This window comes from Hemitrygon akajei, chromosome 3 (genome assembly GCF_048418815.1).
Source record: "Hemitrygon akajei chromosome 3, sHemAka1.3, whole genome shotgun sequence".
Taxonomy (NCBI): domain Eukaryota; kingdom Metazoa; phylum Chordata; class Chondrichthyes; order Myliobatiformes; family Dasyatidae; genus Hemitrygon; species Hemitrygon akajei.
In genome coordinates, this window is record NC_133126.1 from 179953233 (window position 1) to 179974710 (window position 21478).

Here is a 21478-nt window from a genome sequence, read left to right on the forward strand (position 1 = left end):
AGAGAGGGAAAAGGGGATGGGGGGGTACATTGTTGTAAGTTCAAGATTTCGATGTTCATGCCATCAGCTTGGAGTCTACCCAGACAAAATATAAGGTGTTGTTCCTCTAACCCAAGTGTGGCCTTATCTCAGCAGTGGAGGAGACCATGGACAGTGTTACGAAGGATGAACAGCTCTGATGGGCAGAAGGGTACAGAGTTGCCCAAGTTCCCACCCCCCCGGGAGAATCACAAACTGCTACTGTTACCACACTGCTAATGAGAGAGAAAGAGAGACAAAGGGAAAACATACTGGGACTGGAACATCTGCTACTGATAAGAGAGGGGAGAGAGACTTGTTGACCCACCATATTATGACTCCTGAAAGACTTATGGCTCCGGAAAGGGCTGTTTACTTGGTACCATTCTGTTCATTAAAATTCCTCAGTGGACAGCCAGAGTGGGCTGGTTTGATGGACTAAGCCATTCAAAACTGATTGACACCTGAGACCCCGTGAGTGGGGATAAAAGTGAGGTCTGGGGAGACACACCATTGAGCACTGCTTGAGTGTTGGAACCCACGAGAAGGTGTGGGGCATCGGGGACCGAATAAAGGATCGGTCAGTTTAACTCACAGTGTCATAGTGTGTGTGTGTCCACCCTTGCCTGGGTGACAAATACACCACAGAAGAACGGTCTAGCTGAAGGACAGAGGGGTCATACCTGAATGGCCACAACACATCGACGGATCAAGAACGTAAAGGAAGGTTTGCCTGACTGTAGCTGTCACTGTTTGCTCTCTCTCTCTCTCCCCCTCCACCGATTAAAACACAAGAACCAACAACTACCTCAGCACGTATGAACTGAACTGAACTTTATATTCACATATGACAATTCATTATCCCCTAGACATCGATAGAGCTTGTTTATTATTGATTATTATTATACCCACACTTTTAGGTTTAGTATTGCTAATGTGTATTATCTATATATTTGCAGTGTTGATATTGATTTGTATATTTTACTAATAAACACGGTTTGAAAATAGCACCACCAGACTCTAACGGATTCTTCTATCTTTGCTGGTAAGACACCCAGTTACGGGGTATGTAACAACAGACATATCGGAATGGGAACTGAAGTGGAATTAAAGTGAGTGGCCACTGGAGATCCTGCTTTTTCTGGTGGACAGAGCACAGGTGCTTGGTGAAGTGGTCTCCCTATCTATATTGGGTCTCACTGATACACCGTGAGCACTGGACACAGTATATGACCCCCACAGACTGAAAGGTGAAGTTTTTGGGGTCCTGAATGGTAGGGGCAGGTGTAACACTTGTTCCACTTAAAAGGTTAAATGCCAGGAGAGAGATCAGTGGGGAGGGATGAATGGACAAGGGAGCCATGAGGGAGTGATCCTGCAGAAAGCCGGGGGGGGAAAGAGGGTGCGCGGTGTGGAGAAGATGCGGAAGCTGTGGAGAATTATGTGCTGGAAGTGGATACTGGTGTGGTTGCAGGTGAGGACAAGAGGAACCCTATCCCTGGCAGAGTGGTGGGAGGATGGGGTGAGAGCAGGCGTGCGTGAAAAGGAAGAGATGTAGTTGAGGACAACGTTGATGGTGGAGGAAAGGAAAGCACTTTTTTTGGAGAAGGAAATCTCCTTCCTTCTGGAATGAAAAGCCTCATCCTGAGAGCAGATGCCATGGAGACGGAGGAACAGAGAGAAGGGGATGGTGTTTTTACAAGTAACACAGTGGAAGGAGGTATACTCCAGGTAGCTGTGAGAGTCTGTGGGTCTGTAATATATCAGTAAACAAGTTGTCTCCAGAGATAGAAACAGAGTGAGAAAGGGGAGGGAGGTGTTGGAAATGGACGAGGTAAATTTGAGGGCAGGGTGGAAGTTGGAGGAAAAGTGGATGAAGTGGACAAGTTCAGCATGGGTGTAGGAAGCAGCACCAATGCAGTTGTCGATGTAACGTAGAAAAATTGCGAGATTGTCAACAGCATAGGCTTGGATAATTGACTGTTCCACATAGCCAACAAACAGGCAGGCATAGTTGGGACCAATGCGAGTGCCCATGGCTATACCTTTTGTTTGAAGGAGGCAGGAAGAGTCAAAGGAGAAATTATTCAGAGCGAAAACAAGTTCCACTAGACAGAGGGGTTGGGTTTCGTGTCCAGAAAGAAACAGAGAGCTCTGAGGCCTTGCTGGTGGGGGATGGAAGTGTACAAAGACTGGACATCCACTGTAAAAGTAAGGTGATGGGGGCCAGGGAACCTGAAATCATTGAAAGATCCAGAACACGTGAAGTGTCATGGATGTAGGTAGGAAGGGACTGAACAAGGGGAGAGAAAACCGAGTCAAGGCATGCAGATAGAAGTTCAGTGGGGTAGGAACAAGCTAAAACAATGGGTCAACCTAGACAAGCGAGTCTGTGGACCCTTGGGTAGGAGGTATAAACGGGTGGTGCGCGGTGCGGAAACAATGAGGTTGGTGGCAGTGTATGGGAGATCCTCAGAGTCATAAGGTTGAAGATGGTGTGGGAGACAATGGCCTGGTGTTCCTTCGTGGGGTCCTGTTCGAGAACTAAGTAAGAGGAGGTGTCTAAGTTGGTGCTGGGCCTCAGCTGGCCCTCCCCCTTCAGGTTTCACCTATCACCTTGTGTTTCTCTCTCCCCTCCCCCTACCTTTGAAACCTACTTCTCAGCTTTTCTGTTGACTTGCCAAAGGGTCTTGGCTTGAAACATCGACTGCACTCTCTTCCATGGATGCTGCCTGGCCTGCTGAGTTCCTCCAGCATTTTGTGTGTTGCTTGTTTCAATCGCATACAGTTATTAATGTAAGGTCACAAACCCAAACAATGACCTCTCCCCCTGCACTCATGGTTCTTGACTTTGAGCATTTCCAACCTTGTTTAATTTCAAAAAAATAGTTACTGCAAGTTTTAACAATTTCACATTATTTTTTCCCACTTCCCCTGTCCCTAAGACTCCTCAGTTTGACAAATGCTGTTTATTTTTGCAAACATTTCAAAAAGTTGTGAAAGAAATTCAAAGGATGTGAAATGGAACACTCACATAACTTCAAGACTTCACAACATTCCTGCTATTCCCTGCATCCCAACATTCCATAAACCTCTTCTCAATACATATTTACATCTTTCATCTTTTCAACGTTATATCACAAACCCTGATCACACCCTCATTGCATCTGACAACTCGTTTCAATCATTTAGCAAATAAACAAGATACTTTATTAATAGATACATTGAGTACAAAACATGATTAGCCCCAGCTGTTGCAGTATATCTAATTCTGAGCAAGCAGCGCATTTATAAACATGTCCTTTCCAACACAGCTTTTAAGAACATTTCAAGGATCAAGTTGTGTGGATAAAACGTGAAAGATGAGATTGTTCTCCTTAGAATATGATTGAAATCAAGAGTTTACATAGTGAAAATAAAAACGTTTCCCAGTCATTAATAAAGGGACAAGACAGCTTTTTTACTATTAGCAATAGCATTAGGATGTGATTGGGTAAAATGGCTCATTATATTTTGGAATACAATGGCAAGATGGCACCAGCATCCAACTGTTGCAGACAGTTCATGAAACTACGACTTCACATCCTTTGAAATATACTTCTACTAATTTGTGTGCAAGCGAAGCCTGTAATTTACATTTTGATAAGGTTTTGAAGGCTCAGCTCAGATGGACCAGCCATGTGATCCACATGGATGAGTCCAGAATGCCGGGTCAGTTGTTCTACAGAGAACTGGAGCAGGGCAACCGTGCTCAAGATCGCCCAAGGAAGAGGTACAAGGACAACCTCAAGTCAAACCTTAAGTGGGCCAAACTCCAGCCCCGTGATCTTGAACACACTGCTGCTGATTGGTCCAAGTGGCGCAATCTATGCTCCAAGGCAGCAAACAACTTCCAAGCCAACTGGCGCATGCAGCGCCTCAAGGCGAGTCAAGAAAGACACAGGATCAAGTGGAAAGAATGCATAAACTCCCACAATCTTTTTTAACAGCGATCATAACTGTACTGCCAAAAAAAGATAGAGATCCTTTAAAACCAGCATCATATAGGCCTATTTCTTTGTTGAATACAGATTATAAAATAATAGCAAAAATTTTATCTAATAGAATATCTAAATATTTACCAAAATTAATACATATGGACCAAACAGGTTTTATTAAAAATAGACAATCAATGGATAATATAACCCAGTTAATTAGTATAATTCATTTGGCACAAAAAAGAGAGGAAATGAGTGCGGCAGTTGCTTTGGATGCAGAAAAAGCATTTGATAGATTGGAAAGGGATTTTTTATTTAAGGTATTGGAAAAATATGGATTAGGAAAATCTTTTATACAATGGATTAAAATTCTAAATACTAATCCTCAAGCTAAAGTAGTTACAAATGGTCAGATTTCAACACCATTTTGTTTAACAAGGTCAACTAGATAAGGCTGCCCATTATCACGTGCTTTATTTGTATTGGCAATAGAACCATTAGCTGAATTAATTAGAACAGATTCAGATATTGAGGGCTTTAGAGTTAATCAAGAAGAATATAAGATTAACTTATTTGCTGATGATGTCTTGATTTACTTAACAAACCCATTGCAATCTTTGCAAAGATTACCTTTTAGATTGGAAGAATATGGGGAAGTATCGGGTTATAAAGTAAATTGGGATAAAAGTGAAATTTTACCCCTTACCAATGGAAATTATAATCAATGCTGATTAGCAACTCAATTTCGATGGTCAATAAATGGGATAAAATATTTAGGTATTAGAGTTAATAATGATGTAAAAAATTTATATAAACAAAATTATTTGCCATTATTAAAAACAATAAAAGAGGATCTTGATAAATGGATGATATTACCAATAACATTAATAGGTAGAGTTAATGTTGTAAAAATGAATATATTTCCTAGATTGCAATATTTATTTCAAACTCTACCAATACAATTACCTCAAAAGTTTTTTCAAGAACTGAATAAATATGTAAGGAAATTTCTTTGGAAAGGAAAGATGTCAAGAATATCATTGGAAAAATTGACATGTAAATTTGATTTAGGAGGGTTACAACTTCCAAACTTTAAGAATTACGGTATTATAAAGCAAATCAACTTAGATTTATTGCGTCTTTTTTTGATGAAGAAAAACTGGCATGGATTAGAATAGAATTAGATAAGATAGGAGAAAATACACCAGAAGATCTTATATATAAATGGGAATCCAAATGGATACGGGAAAAAAAAGAATCTCCTATATTAAGACATTTAATTGATTTATGGAATAAGGTAAATTTGGATGATGAGATAAAGAAATCTTTATTAGCAAAAAGGACTTTAATTCAAAATAGGCTTATTCCTTTCACAATGGATAATAAACTTTTACATAATTGGTTTCAAAAGGGGATTAAATATATAGGTGACTATTTTGAAGGAGGTATATTGATGTCGTTTGATCAATTAAAAAATAAATATAAAATATCAAATAACACTCTTTTCTGCTATTTTCAATTAAAAGCTTATTTATGAGAAAAGCTGGGACAAACAATGTTGATACCAAAACCTAGTGAAATAGAAATATTAATTCAGAAAGGAAAAATTAAAAAATTTACATCTTGTATGTATAATTTGATTCAAAAGCAGACAATTAAATTAGGAATTCATAAATCAAGACAAAAATGGGAATCTGATCTGAATGTTAAAATTGATGGAAAAAATTGGTCAAGAGTATGTTCTGATAGTATGAGAAATACAATAAATGTTCGATTTAGATTAATACAATATAATTTTTTACATCAACTACATATAACACCACAGAAAATAAATAGATTAAATTCAAATATGTCTGACCAATGTTTTCGATGTAAACAAGAAATTGGTACTTTTTTACATTCTACTTGGTCTTGTTCTAAAATTCAACCATTTTGGATTAATTTAAGATTTTTATTGGAACAAATTATTGGAGTACAACTTCCACATAGTCCATTGCTATTTTTATTAGGAGACATTGAAGGGACAATAACGAAACTTAAATTGAGTAAGTATCAGAAAAAATTTATAAAAATTGCTTTGGCAGTAGCCAAAAAAGTTATTGCAGTTACTTGGAAATCTGATTTAAATTTAACTATGGATCGTTGGAATAATGAAATACATAGTTGTATTCCATTTGAAAAAATTACGTATAATTTAAGAAATGAATACGAGATATTTTTGAAAATTTGGTCACCATACTTACGAAAGATAGGATTAAATACATAGGTCCTTTGAAGATAAAATTATAGTAATTGGGGAAGTGAAAATAAATATCAAAATTATTTTGAACTCCATGGAACATGTGGGGATCCTCCGATATCCAGGCAATCTTTCTTCTCTTTTCTTTCTTTCTTTATTTTTTCTTTAGATAAGGATTAAGGGGGGAGGGTTAATATCACTTTTCTTACCATTTCATTATTACATTTATTCTTGTAATTTCTAAAATTCAATAAATAAATAATATTTAAAAAAAAAAGAAAGACACAGGAAGGCGTCCGCATCTGCAACCGTATCTGCGCTTCGGACTTCGGCCTCAGAAGTCATATGAGTGCCCAAAGACGTTGACTGCGCAACACATTCGTCTTCCTCAGACTTCGAGAGACTACTACTAATGTGTTTTTGGGCTGAGTGATCGGGCAATTTTGTCATCTCTGAGGGAATTTGGCATAGTTGAGAACACAGTGTGCAGCCTAATAGCGGACAATGAACCTATGATTGGCTCCAATTCTCAATCAACTCACCAACTAAAGTATCGAGCAAGATTGAAATCAACGAGGATGAGAGTGGACGGTGATCGAGTGTTCAACATCATCTGTCTGCATTTGACCTATCTCCCTCTCCACTGCCAGAGGAAGGTGCAGGAGCCTTGGGTCTTGGATAAAGTTTGAACAGTCCAGTTTATGGATAAGACTCATTTTTAAAGCACTCTGCAGTTTATGTTAAGTGTTTCTGGTTACTTCTTTATTATTAATTTGTGGAATTTTGACTAGGGCAGACTGGCTCTGCGACCTATGGTCAATTAATGACACAGCGCTAAACTGAAATGAATTGACCATTCCTAAACCATTTCAAGGACTCTGCGGTTTAACGTTTAACATTCTGTGTATTATTCACTAGGATTTTTTGCCATTTGGCTGTTTCATGTTTTTTTTGAAAGGATTCCATGGCACTTCTTTGTTCACGGCTATCTGTGGGAATACGAATCTCAGGGTTGTATACTCCATACAAACTTTAATATTAAATGCACATTGAATCTTAATAAGGCAAAAGATACAGATTCAGAGTAGCTTTCAAAAGAAGATTAGATACCAGAATCAGGTTTAATATCATTGATACACATCTTTAAAATTACTGTTTTGTAGCACCAGAGTGCAAGGCATAAAAATTACTCAAAGTTACAAGAGCAAATGAATAGTGTTAAAGAGAAGGGCTCACGGGTTCATCCACCATTCAGAAATAGATGATGGAGAGAGTGAGAAGAAACTGTTCTTGAGTATACATCCTATACCTCCTCCCTGATGGGAATAATGCAAAGAGGGCTTGTCCCAGATGGTGAGAATCGTCAATGATGAATGCTGACTTTTTGAGGTACTGCCTCCCGAAGGAGGTCTTCAATGGCTGGTGGGTCATGCCTGTGATAGTGCTGACTGAGTCTACAGTCCCCTACAGGCTCTTGTGATGCTGATCATTGGAAACCCCATACCAGGTAGTGATGCAACTGGTCAAAATACTCTCCACATACATTTGCAGAAATCAATAATATATTTTTGCAAGAGACTTTTTTGACATACCAAATTTCCTCAAGCTCCTAATGAAGAGGGAGCCACCTTCTTAATGACTGCATCAATGTGCTGAGCCCAAGATAGATCCATTGAGAGGTTGATATCCAGGGACTTAAAGCTGTTCACCCTTTCCACTGCTGACTTATTAAAGATTGGTGCGTGTTCTCTTGACTTCCCTGCCTGAAATTCATAATTATTCCTTGGTCTTGCTGATATTGAGTACACAGTTGTTGCTGCAATACTAGTCAACCTGTGATTCTATCTCACTCCTATATACCTCCTCATTGCTCTCTGAGATTCTGCCAAGAACAAATATGACACAGGGAATTAATAGATGGCGTTTGAGCTGTGCTGAGCCACATAATCACAAGTGTACGAAGAGTAAAGCAGTGCGCTAAGCACATCCTTGAGGTGTGCTTGAGTTGATTGTCAGCGAAGAGGAGACATGATTTTCAACCCACACTGAAAGAAAGACCATGGAATAGGATTAAATGAAATGTACTTCCAGCATGGCCTAAATATGGGTGCCTCCTGTGGATTCTGAATTTAAGTTTTATTTACAAAAAAGCAACACAACACTCAAAAGCTCTAACAACATCATACCTTGACACTGTATGTTATCAACCATGCTTTCTCATTTACAGTAAAATGTTTTGTTTCATGTTGGAGATGTAACATGACAAGCTCCCCAGCTTGAAGTATTCTCTGCTACTCAACACATCAGTCAGAAAATGATGGGATTCAAAATTATGGCAGAAGGAATTTAATGCAGACAAGTGTGAAGTGGTGCACTTTGCTGGCACCAACCAGGATAGGTCTTACACAGTGAACTGTAGGGCACTGAGGAGTGTGGTAGAACAAAGGCAACCGGGAATACAGTCCCATAATTCATTGAAAGTGGTGTAACTGGTAGATGAGGTCATAAAGAAACCTTTTGGCAAAATGGTTTACCTGGTTTTCTGTATTACAATTACTTTGTCACAATTACTTGGTTTTCTGTATAAGTACTGTACTCATAAAATGTGGTCACACAATAGACAAACACAATCTGCCTAAACTAATAACACACCAGCAATTGTAATTTTCATGTCTTTACTGAACACATTGTTTAATCATTCACAGTGCAGGCTGTCAAAAGTATATGAAACTCAGTTATTTAATAACTGGTGGAACCTCCTTTTGCAGCAATAACCTCTACCAAATGTTTCCTGCAGCTGCTGATCAGAATTGTACAATTGTAAGGTGGAATTTTAGACCATTCTTTCACACAACACTGTTCCAGTTCTTCAATATTTCTGGGATACCTTGCATGAACAGCTCTCTTCAGGTCATGCTGAGAATGTGAAGAGGGTAAGGGGTACGTGTAGAAGGGGTGGGTGAGGGGTAAGTGTAGCAAAATATGTAGACAGGATCAGGGAAAGGATACGTCATTGGGGAAGTGTAGTAGAACTGGGAAGAGGTAGCTAAAATAAGATTCCAGACAGCATGTGGCAACCACAAAGAAGAGGAACCTTGTGACCACAAGACAATGTGTTCGGCAAAGTATTTTGAGCTATGTGCCTATTTTGAGTGTTCTGCTTGCATCCATACCTATTCCAAGTATTATGCTTGCGTCTATGCTTATTCCGAGTATTTCGCGTGCTTAGCTATGCAATAGCCAATCAATTGATGAATTTGAATCGGTAACCATATTTGCGAATGTTGTACCCTGCTTTTGGGTATAAGTATGACCTTGGTAAACCGACAAATTGGGAGTTGGCTACCTTATGCCCGAAGTGCATGGGGCTGCAAACTCCTCTCTGAATAAAACCATTTGAGGTAATTTCGTGTCTCTGGTGTTTTTCCTCAACTGAGCAGGTTAATAATTTCAGGTTGACAATGCCACAACATCTTAATTGGGTTAGATCTGGACTTTGACTTTACCATTCCAAAACACAAATTTCTTCTTTTAAAACCATTCTATTGTTGATTTACTCTTGTGTTTTGGATCATTGTCTTGTTGCAGCATTAAACTTCTACTAAGCTTCAAGTGACAGACCACTACCTTGACATTCTCCTGTAAAATGTCTTATTACAATTTTGAATTCATTCTGAATTTAAGTCTTATTTACAAAAAAGCAACACAACACTCAAAAGCTCTAACAACATCATACCTTGACACTGTATGTTATCAACCATGCTTTCTCATTTACAGTAAAATGTTTTGTTTCATGTTGGAGATGTAACATGACAAGCTCCCCAGCTTGAAGTATTCTCTGCTACTCAACACATCAGTCAGAAAATGATGGGATTCAAAATTATGGCAGAAGGAATTTAATGCAGACAAGTGTGAAGTGGTGCACTTTGCTGGCACCAACCAGGATAGGTCTTACACAGTGAACTGTAGGGCACTGAGGAGTGTGGTAGAACAAAGGCAACTGGGAATACAGTCCCATAATTCATTGAAAGTGGTGGTAACTGGTAGATGAATAAAATGTCTTATTACAATTTTGAATTCATTGTTCTCCAACTGCAAGCTGTCCAGGCATTGAGGCAGCAAAGCAGCTCCAAACCACAATGCTCCTTCCACCGTGCTTCACAGATGGGAAGAGGTTTTAATGTTGGTGTGCAATGCCCTTTTTCCTCCAAACATAGTGGTGCGCATTTGTCAAAAAGTTTAATTTTGCCTTATCTGTCCACAGAACTCTCCCCCAGAAATGTTGTGGAACATCCAGGTGGTCTTTTGCAAACTTCAGACATGTAGCAATGCTTTTTTTTTTAGTGCAATGGTTTCCTCCGTGGTGTCATTCCAGTAACACCATTCTTGTTCAGTGTTTTTCTTACAGTGCACATATGAACAAAGACTTTAGCAAGTTCTAGATGTTTCTGCAGGTCTTTTGCTGTTACCTTTGGGTTCGTTTTCACTTCCTTCAGCATTGCACATTGTGCTCTTGGTGTGATCTTTGCAGCATGTCTGCTCTTAGGGAGAGTAGCAATAGTACTGAATTTCTTCCTTTTGTAGGCAATTTCTCTCACTGTGGACTGATGAACACTCAGGTTTTTAAAAAATGCTTTTGTACCCTTTTCCAGCTTCATGCATCTCTACAATTTTTCTTCTGAGGTGTTCTGAAAGTTGTTTTCATTGAGGCATGGCGCACATAAACAAATCTCTCTTGAGAAGAGCAGGCTCTGTCAGTAACCTTATTTATCCATCTTTTTTAAAGGGCAGGATACCTCTACAAATCACACCAATCTCATCTCATTGCTTGGAACACCTGTCTCCAAATAGGTTTTATAAGAAGGCATTACCCCAGAGGTTCACATACTTCTTTGAACCGAGACTGTGATTGCTCAAATGGTGTACTCAGTATTGACGAGTACAATTCAATAGTTCAATTGTTCCATTTAATATCAAAGAAATGTGTACAATATATATCCCAAAATACTTTTTCTTCAGACATCCATGGAAACTGAAGAGTGCCCCAAAGAATGAATGGCAGTTAAAACATTAGAACCCCAAAGGCCCACCCCCCGGTTCACTGCATTAATTACGCATAAAATGTGATCTGATCTTCATCTAAGTCACAAAAATAGACAAACACAAATCTGCCTAAACTAATAACATGAACTACTGTACCTTTCATGTCTTTATTGAACACATTCTGGCAACAACAGAATCAAAACAACAGCAGTAAAACAAGCCTCTTACCTCTCTACTAGCCATCCACATACACAAAGAAACAGTACTCTATCCCGAGGATAGCTGAGGCCAGGCATCCAGCGGTCTCACTGATTTGCAGACATTGGACCTTTAACTTTCCCAGCAGAGTTGAAGACTCAAAAACACAGGCGTTAGTCATCAGGCCTCGACTTCCGGTGTTCTGATTGGCCTTCAAACTTTGATCTTCAGTATCAACCTCAGGACTTACACACAAGGACCAATGTGGACCCAGGATGAGGACACAAATATAAAGCTTCAAATGCCTGTCTCACTGACTCATGTACCACATGGATCTCTTATTTTCAGAATCTGCCAATGACTTGATGACCTGGGTTGGGGGGGGGCCACCAACCGTCATCTTCATTGATTGCCGGACCCAACATCCAACCACAAATGTCCTTTGTCCCACCTTCATGTCACTGGTCTCCAAATGGAAGTGGAGGCCTAGACTCTGGACATCATTTAACTCCACCATATCCCTGTCCCTAAATCCCCCCTCGGTCCCCCACAAGCATCTCTACAAACCTAAAAAACAATGAAATCTGAGGTTAAGATGGGAACTGCTGACAATTCTACAAACAGGGCAGGTGACAGCTGACTTAACTAGGCAGTTTACAAAGAAGACTGCTCTTTTCATTGTTGACTCTGGGCCCGTCTTTTTTTGCTCCTGATTACCATGATTCCCAAGAATTAGTAGGGATGTTGTGTTTCTTTTTGCCCCCTTGTGGAGCCTTTGAGCACAATTTTGGACTGTTTCCTTTGTCCACCGGGCAATCTGTTACTGGAACACCGTTCAGAACAGAGTAGTTCTTCAGGAGTCTGGTGTCACTTGCAGAAAAGAAAGCCTGGCAAACGTAACAGAGTATGTAACTAGGCACTCATTACTGGAGGTATTGATCTCAGAAACAAGACTGACATCAGGTCAGTGGCCATTCAAAGATTTTGAAGAATTTCAAGAAACAGTGTTGGTGGTATTTTTCCCAGTGTCTCTGAAACTGTCTGTAGGTAGTCCAGGTCTCGAGCACAGAGGAGGGCAGAGACCAATGCTGTATGGTAGACCATTAATTTATGTCATATCCAAGATCTTCATCTTCAAAAGGCTGTGCTGGTGCATTTAAGGCAGTTCAATATCATTTATCTGCCTTCACCAAGAAATTGCTCCCAACATATACAAAATAGTCCACATATTCCATGGTCTAATCATTAATTTTTATTACTGGAGAGCAACATAGTGCAGTACAGCAAGTTGATACACATTTACATTAGAAACTGCTCTTTGGCCTCCCAAAGCTGACCAGTATCCTTCTATACTAATCCCATTTTCTAGTCTTCAATGCCTACAACAAATGTTTCTGTAGATATTCATTAGACACTGTTCTCTGCTTTTGCCAACCCTCTCAGGCCATTTCCCATTCCAAGCACCTCCAGGTACAACACATTCTCCTCCGATTCCCCCCTTAACTTCTTAATCTTCATCTCAAACCCACGATATCTGGATTCAGACATCTCTGCTATAGGATGAAAATATTGAGTGCAAGGTCCATGATCTTGTGTGTTTCAGTGCAAGTTTTGAGACTGGAGTTCTGCCTTTTGAGCATGGGTAAACATAGCAACATCATTCTGGAATGTAGTTGCCAGACATTAAATAGCTTGCTACTAATTCTCAATATTAGCTGTACTCCCACAGGAAGTTTGCTTCAGGTGAAATGCAACATTCAGGAAGAAACAATTAAGGAAAGCTTTGATAACACTTGACAACATGAATAGTGGCTTGCATGGCATCAAAGAACAAGAATAAAATGGTACTGAGCTTCTGTGGGCAGCCAAATTTGAAGAGGATATTTGTCAGGAACTCACATTTGATGGAACCAAAGACTTTCATGGAGTTATGTAGGTCACTCACAGTGACCAGTGCTATTCCCTTTTTTCTGGAGTTGTTACAGTGAAGAACATGCTCATTGTACCTCTGAATGAACAAACTTCAAACTTTGTAACAGACATTCACACTTACAGTGACAATCTTCTGATCCATTACCATCTGACCAATATTCTCTATATTAGGATCTAGGATTCTACGCATTAAATGCTAATAAATTCACTTGATCACACCTGGCAAAAAGCAAAATCCAAACCTGACCTTGGTATACAATGGTCCATTTAACTTAATGTATGCTTTGATGAAATGGTCAGCATTTGCTGTCCATTTGCTACATATCTTCCAAGACATAACATTCATCCACCTTCTTAAGCCACTGCATTTCAAGACAGTTTCAAGATACAGGTCGAGTACTCCCAAACACTTGGGGACAAAGTGTTTTATATTTTGGATTTTGGAATATATCATGAATGGGACCGCTATCGTTTGCAACTCTGAATTTCTATGCTACCAGTAAACAGTCCTCGTCTTATACTTGTTCATCACACATACGTACTTAACAATAAAAACTACTACGTTACTTAATACAGGTGTCCCTCGTTTTTCGAACATTCACCTTACGACACCTCGCTGTTACAAAAGACCTACATTAGTTACCTGTTTTCACTAACAGAAGGTGTCTTCATTGTTACAATAAAAGGCAGAGTGCACCGAGCAGCCGAGCTCCTCCCCCGGAACTGCATTCTAGCCGGCATTGTTTAAACACATGCCTGTGAGCATCTGTGCTTTATGTCGATTTATTTTGTGCATCCGTTAGCAAGATGAATTCTAAAGTATCTGAAAAGCCTAAAAGAGCGTGAAAGAGTGTTACACTTAGCGTAAAACTAGACATAATAAAGCGCTTCAATCATGGTGAACGAAGTAAGGACATAATGAGTTTGGCTAAGGGTTTGTGGAAGTTGACGAAGATGATGTTGAAGTGGTTTTGGCATCCCATGACCAAGAACTGACAGATGAAGAGCTGATGAAGAGGAAAGGATAACAATTGAAACCGAACACAGTAGCGAATGGCCTGAAAGTGAAGTCGTCCAGGAACTGAACGTGAAGCAATTGGGTGAGATTTTTGCTGCAATGATTGCAGAAAAGTATGACTTCAATTTTGAAAGGGTAAGTAGGTTTAGGGCACGTTTGCAGGATGGTTTGAGTGTTTATAAAGAACTGCATGATAGAAAAATGCGCGAGGCTCAGCAGTCAAGCAAACTGTCGTTTTTCAAGCCTTCCACATCAGCCTCAGCAGACGATGAACATTGACCTTCGACATCGAGGCAGGCAGACATAGGTGACCTGCCTGCCCTGATGGAAACAGACGATGAGATGACACCCCAGTCTCCCACCACCCCAACCTCCGACAACTCAGCCTAACACACCATCAGTGTGCTCTAGTCTTCCCCATTCCAGTAAGTGAAACTACTCTGTACATGCATTATTTCTACTTTATATAGTCTGCGTATTTTTGTGTGTTATTTGGTATGATTTGGCAGCTTCATAGCTTAAAGGTTACTGGAAAGAGTGCTTCTGGCGAGAGCGCTTGTGCTGAGTGTTTTTGCCGCGAGTGTTGCCGAAAGCACTTGTGTGAGATTTTCGCTGCAGTGGACAGTGCTGCAATGATTGCAGAAAAGTATTCCTACTTTATAAAGGCTGCGTATTTATCAGATCATTCCTGCTTTTACTATATATTACTATTATTTTCGGTTTTGTGTGTTAGTTGGCATGATTTGGTAGGTTATTTTTTGGGTCTGCGAATGCTCATAAATTTTTCCCATATAAATAAATGGTAATTGCTTCATCACTTTACGACATTCCTGCTTACGAACCGTTTCACAGGAACGCTCTACCTTCGAATAGCGGGGGAAACATGTATAATGAAATATAATCTATGCAGGGTAACAAAAGTAGTATTGCAGTATTGGGAGAATACCTGAATTAACTGTTGAACAACAACAAACAACAGCAGGCCTTCAGTCTCCACCTACGATGCTGCCTTATGAATAAAATGTTACAGTACATTGTTTTATACCTTATATAAAACCCAAAAAAATACAATCAGCATCATAGACTTGTTCTAGTGCTAGATTTTCATGATCAGCAGACGCTTGAGAAATTTAATGCCATGCCTTTTTTTTAAGGATTTCTGCAATCAGCTTCAATTTTCAGTTTGTCGTGATAGAACTTTGCTTGTTTCATGATCAGCATACTATTAAGTGGCAAATGTTCACTCCACCGCTGGTGATACATAATTAAGAACTTTGTTTTTCACTTTATGCAGTGTTTTTCTACTTTTCATTAACTTCTGTTCATTACATTATGTGAGGTCACTTCTCAGAACTGTCTGTGGTGAACAGTGACCTGAAAATTATCTGGGAACCTTCTTAGCATCTTGTGGAATTTTCAATCTGTGACATCATGTCAGCGGTAAAAAAAAAATTTCAGACTGAGGTTTTCGGAATTTGGAATTACAGATAACGGCTACTCAACCTGTATCAACCAGAAAACCAACAAGGTTCCTAGTCCAAGCTGAGAGATACTTATGATCCTCATTAATACCAGAACAAATGGGACTCAGCTATTTACTGGATAAATTTGCCAAGCCAAAAAGAATTGCTTTGACCACAATACCCTACAATTTTCTTACCTAAAACGTCTGCCACGTTGTTGATTCATTTTTGCTCTTGGAGCCACACCATCAACAGCCATGAAAAAGACCTTTCTTGGCTTAATGATCTGAAAGAGAACTTCTATATAGTGGAAAATATCAGCGAATATTTTTTCTTCAGAGATTCGAAAGTGCACATCTTCATCATTTGGGTGAGAGCATTGGTGGATAATTCCATTCATATCCAAATAGAGATTGTCAAATTCAGGAATCTGAAAAATTGAACAACAAAACATTAGTAATAAGAAAGTTTTAAGGGAAAGTTTTAAGGGAAACTGAAAAATTGAACAAAATGTGGTGGTAAAATACTGAAGAAAAGACAGACTTAACAAGAATATGATAAAGTAACTTTTATTTTACTTAAAATATTTCATCATTTTGCACTTTAAGCACATTTACATAACAGCCCTCTCAATTTACACCTCATAACAGGCTTTTATATTCTTCAATGTTTCACTGAAAAATGTTTAATACACAGGGTACAAAACAACACTCAAATAGTTCAATATGCCACACGCTGTGACTTTACATAAAGCCAGGAAGATCCATGCAAGTAATTGGTCCACATAACTTGACAGCTGTTCCAGATCATAGGACTACATGCATCAATCCCTTTGACAAGCAGATCCCAACTTGGGTCACAGCATAGAGATCTTGAGGTGGGGCTTGGCGGGTGGCAGATGCTTTGCAGGGGTCATCATATGAACATCCTCCTTTTTAGATGTTTTGTCAATTTAAGCCCACTACATCTCCAGAGGGCTCAACAGTGCTACCCGGTGTCCCAGGTGCACCTCCTTTCACAGTTGGCCACCCATGAGTAATTTTAGGGCCCAGCTGCCATCACTCTGCTTCATCCATAACCAGTGGTTGCTTTAGAAACATAGAAAATAGGTGCAGGAGTAGGCCATTCGGCCCTTTGAGCCTGCACCGCCATACAGTATGATCATGGCTGATCATCCAACTCAGAACCCTGTACCTGCCTTCTCTCCATACCCCCTGATCCCTTTAGCCACAAGGGCCATATCTAACTTCCTCTTAAATATAGCCAATGAACCGGCCTCAACTGTTTCCTGTGGCAGAGAATTCCACAGATTCACCACTCTCTGTGTGAAGAAGGTTTTCCCTCATCTCGGTCCTAAAAGGCTTCCCCTTTATCCTTAAACTATGACCCCTCGTTCTGGACTTCCCCAACATCAGAAACAATCTTCCTGCATCTAGCCCAGGCATGGGCAAACTACGGCCCGGGGGCCATATGCTTTTTAATCCGGCCCGCAGAACTTGATGAAATTATATTAATAAACCTTGTTAACGTTTTTTTCCCCGCAATTCTGGCGTTTTCCCAATAGATGACGCACTCTATATACATTGACTTTTGTTGAGGTGCAGCATATTATTCCACATTTGCGCTTTACTCTTTGACCTCTCACGTACGTTCTCAAAATAAAAAATGTGCTCCAGATCAAATAACGCGCTCCGCATACTGGCGCGCTGTCACTGTTCTGTCCTTGTGCTGGTCGTTGTTGAGTTTTGGCACAGGGGACAATTGAATAAGAAGGAGCAGGACAAGTAGACCTGCATCTCCTACCGTTTTTGAAATAAAGACAGTCAGGAGGAGAGTGATGATGATAATATCTTGAAGGATAACAGAATTTTCAGTGCTTTAAAATAATAACTGTTACTATTAAAAAAAGCTGTATTTTATTCATTTAATTTTCAGTGTTTTAAAAGTCATTTCAATAAATAGCTAAATACCATGGGACTTCAAAGACAGATATTTTGTTGTAATGCATTTGTTCATTTTCAATTGAAATTAAAGCACATGTTTTCTACATATCCCATGATATTTTATTTTCTCTTATGAGGTGTATTACCAAAACACTCCGTCCATCTGCTCCTGGTCCGGCCCCCCTGTCAAATTTTAGAACCCTTTGTGGCCCACAAGTCAAAAAGTTTGCCCACCCCGATCTAGCCTGTCCAATCTCTTTAGAATTTTATACATTTCAATAAGATCCCCCCTCAAACTTCTAAATTCCAGTGAGTATAAGCCTAGTCGATCCAGTCTTTCTTCATATGAAAGTCCTGCCATCCCAGGAATCAATCTGGCAAACCTTCTCTGTACACCCTCTATGGCAAGAATGTCTTTCCTCAGATTAGGGGACCAAAACTGCACACAATATTCTAGGTGCAGTCTCACCAAGGCCTTGTACAACTGCAGTAGAACCTCCCTACTCCTGTACAAAAATCCTTTTGCTATGAATGCCAACATACCATTTGCCTTTTTCACCGCATGCTGTACCTGCATGCCCACCTTCAATGACTGGTGTACAATGACACCCAGGTCTCGTTGCATCTCCCCTTTTCCTAATCGGCCACCGTTCAGATAATAATCTGTTTTCCTGTTCTTGCAACCAAAGTGGATAACCTCACATTTATCCACATTAAATTGCATCTGCCATGAATTTGCCAACTCACCTAACCTATCCAAGTCACCCTGCATCCTCTTAGCATCCTCCTCACAGCTAACACTGCCGCCCAGCTTCGTGTCATCCGCAAACTTGGCGATGCTGCATTTAATTCCCTCGTCTAAATCATTAACATATATTGTAAACAACTGGGGTCCCAGCACTGAGCCTTGTGGTACCCCACTAGTCACTGACTGCCATTCTGAAACGGTCCCGTTTACTCCCACTCTTTGCTTCCTGTCTGCCAACCAATTCTCTATCCACATCAATACCATACCCCCAATACCGTGTGCTTTAAGTTTGCACACTAATCTCCTGTGTGGGACCTTGTCAAAAGCCTTTTGAAAGTCTAAATATACCACATCCACTGGCTCTCCCCTATCCACTCTACTAGTTACATCTTCAAAAAATTCTATAAGATTCGTCAGACATGATTTTCCTTTCACAAATCCATACTGACTTTGTCCGATGATTTCACCTCTTTCCAAATGTGCTGTTATCACATCTTTGATAACTGACTCTAGCATTTTCCCCACCACCGATGTCAGACTAACCGGTCTATAATTCCCCGGTTTCTCTCTCCCTCCTTTTTTTAAAAAGTGGGGTTACATTAGCCACCTTCCAATCCTCAGGAACTAATCCAGAATCTAAGGAGTTTTGAAAAATTATCACTAATGCATCCACTATTTCTTGGGCTACTTCCTTAAGCACTCCGGGATGCAGACCATCTGGCCCTGGGGATTTATCTGCCTTTAATCCCTTCAATTTACCTAACACCATTTCCCTACTAACATGTATTTCCCTCAGTTCCTCCATCTCACTAGACCCTCGGTCCCCTACTATTTCCGGAAGATTACCGGTATTTATGTCCTCCTTAGTGAAGACAGAACCAAAGTAGTTATTCAATTGGTCTGCCATGTCTTTGTTCCCTATGATCAATTCACCTGTTCCTGACTGTAAAGGACCTACATTTGTCTTGACCAATCTTTTTCTTTTCATGTATCTATAAAAGCTTTTACAGTCAGTTTTTATGTTTCCTGCCAGCTTTCTCTGATAATCCTTTTTCCCTTTCCTAATTAAGCCCTTTGTCCTCCTCTGCTGGTCTCTGAATTTCTCCCAGTCCTCAGGTGTGCCGCTTTTTTTTGCTAATTTATATGTTTCTTCTTTGGACTTGATACTATCCCTAATTTCCCTTGTCAGCCACGGGTGCACTACCTTCCCTGGTTTATTCTTTTGCCAAACTGGGATGAACAATTGTTGTAGTTCATCCATGCGATCTTTAAATGCTTGCCATTGCATATCCACCGTCAACCCTTTTAAGTATCATTTGCCAGTCTATCTTAGCTAATTCACGTCTCATACCTTCAAAGTTACCCTTCTTTAAGTTCAGAACCTTTGTTTCTGAATTAACTATGTCACTCTCTATCTTAATGAAGAATTCCACCATATTATGGTCACTCTTACCCAAGGGGCCTCGCACAACAAGATTACTAACTAACCCTTCCTCATTGCTCAATACCCAATCTAGAATGGCCTGCTCTCTAGTTGGTTCCTCGACATGTTGGCTCAGAAAACCATCCCGCATACATTCCAAGAAATCCTCTTCCTCAGCACCCTTACCAATTTGGTTCACCCAATCTATATGTCGATTGAAGTCACCCATTATAACTACTGTTCCTTTATTGCACACATTTCTAATTTCCTGTTTAATGCCATCCCCAACCTCACTACTACTGTTAGGTGGCCTGTACAAAACTCCCACCAGCATTTTCTGCCCCTTAGTGTTATGCAGCTCTACCCATATCGATTCCACATTCTCCAGGCTAATGTCCTTCCTTTCTATTGCGTTAATCTCCTCTCTAACCAGCAATGCTACCCCACCTCCTTTTCTTTCCTGTCTATCCCTCCTGAATATTGAATATCCCTGGATGTTGAGCTCCCATCCTTGGTCACCCTGGAGCCATGTCTCTGTGATCCCAACTATATCATATTCATTAATAACTATCTGCACATTCAATTCATCCACCTTGTTACGAATGCTCCTCGCATTGACACACAAAGCCTTCAAGCTTGTTTTTACAACACTCATAGCCCTTATACAATTATGTTGAAAAGTGGCTCTTTTTGCCCTGGATTTGCCTGCCTGCCACTTTTACTTTTCACCTTACTACTTTTTGCTTCTACCCTCATTTTACACCCCTCTGTCTCTCTGCACTTGTTCCCATCCCCCTGCCACATTAGTTTAAATCCTCCTGAACAGCAGTAGCAAATGCTCCCCCTAGGACATTGGTTCCAGGTGCAGACCGTCCTGTTTATACCGGTCCCACCTCCCCCAGAACTGGTTCCAATGCCCCAGAAATTTGAATCCCTCCCCCTTGCACCATTTTTCAAGCCACGTATTCAACTGAAATATCCTCCTATTTCTCCTCTGACTAGCACGTGGCACTGGTAGTAATCCAGAGATTATTACCTTTGTGGTCCTACTTTTTAGTTTATGTCCTAACACCCTAAATTCACCTTGTAGGAACTCATCCCGTTTTTTACCTATATCGTTGGTACCTACGTGCACCACGACCACTGGCTGTTCAGCCTCCCATTCCAGAATGTCCTGCAGCTGCTCAGAGACATCCTTGACTCTTGCACCAGGGAGGCAACATACCATCCTGGAGTCCCGTTTGCAGCCGCAGAAACGCCTATCTATTCCCCTTACAATCGAATCCCCTATCACTATAGCTCTCCCACTCCTTTTCCTTCCCTCCTGTGCCACACAGCCACCCATGGTGCAATAAACTCGGCTGCTGCTGCCTTCCCCTGATGAGACATCTCCCCCAACAGTATCCAAAACAGTATATCTGTTTAGGAGGGAGATGACCTCAGGGGACTCCTGCACTACCTGCCTACTGCTACGCT

General features: G+C 40.3%; 1 protein-coding gene across 5 annotated transcripts in view; it reads right to left on the bottom strand.

The window, feature by feature from the left end:
* xrn1 (5'-3' exoribonuclease 1) overlaps window positions 1-21478 on the bottom strand; it is a 136102-nt gene that overhangs the window by 101802 nt on the left and 12822 nt on the right. For all 5 annotated transcript variants that reach the window (XR_012098411.1, XM_073041507.1, XM_073041505.1 and 2 more), the window contains exon 2: window positions 16086-16318. Coding sequence is in view for 4 of the 5 variants with exons in the window: in XM_073041507.1 (XP_072897608.1) it covers window positions 16086-16318 (233 nt within the window). In the remaining variant the exon portion in view is untranslated. The remainder of the gene's footprint in view (window positions 1-16085; window positions 16319-21478) is intronic.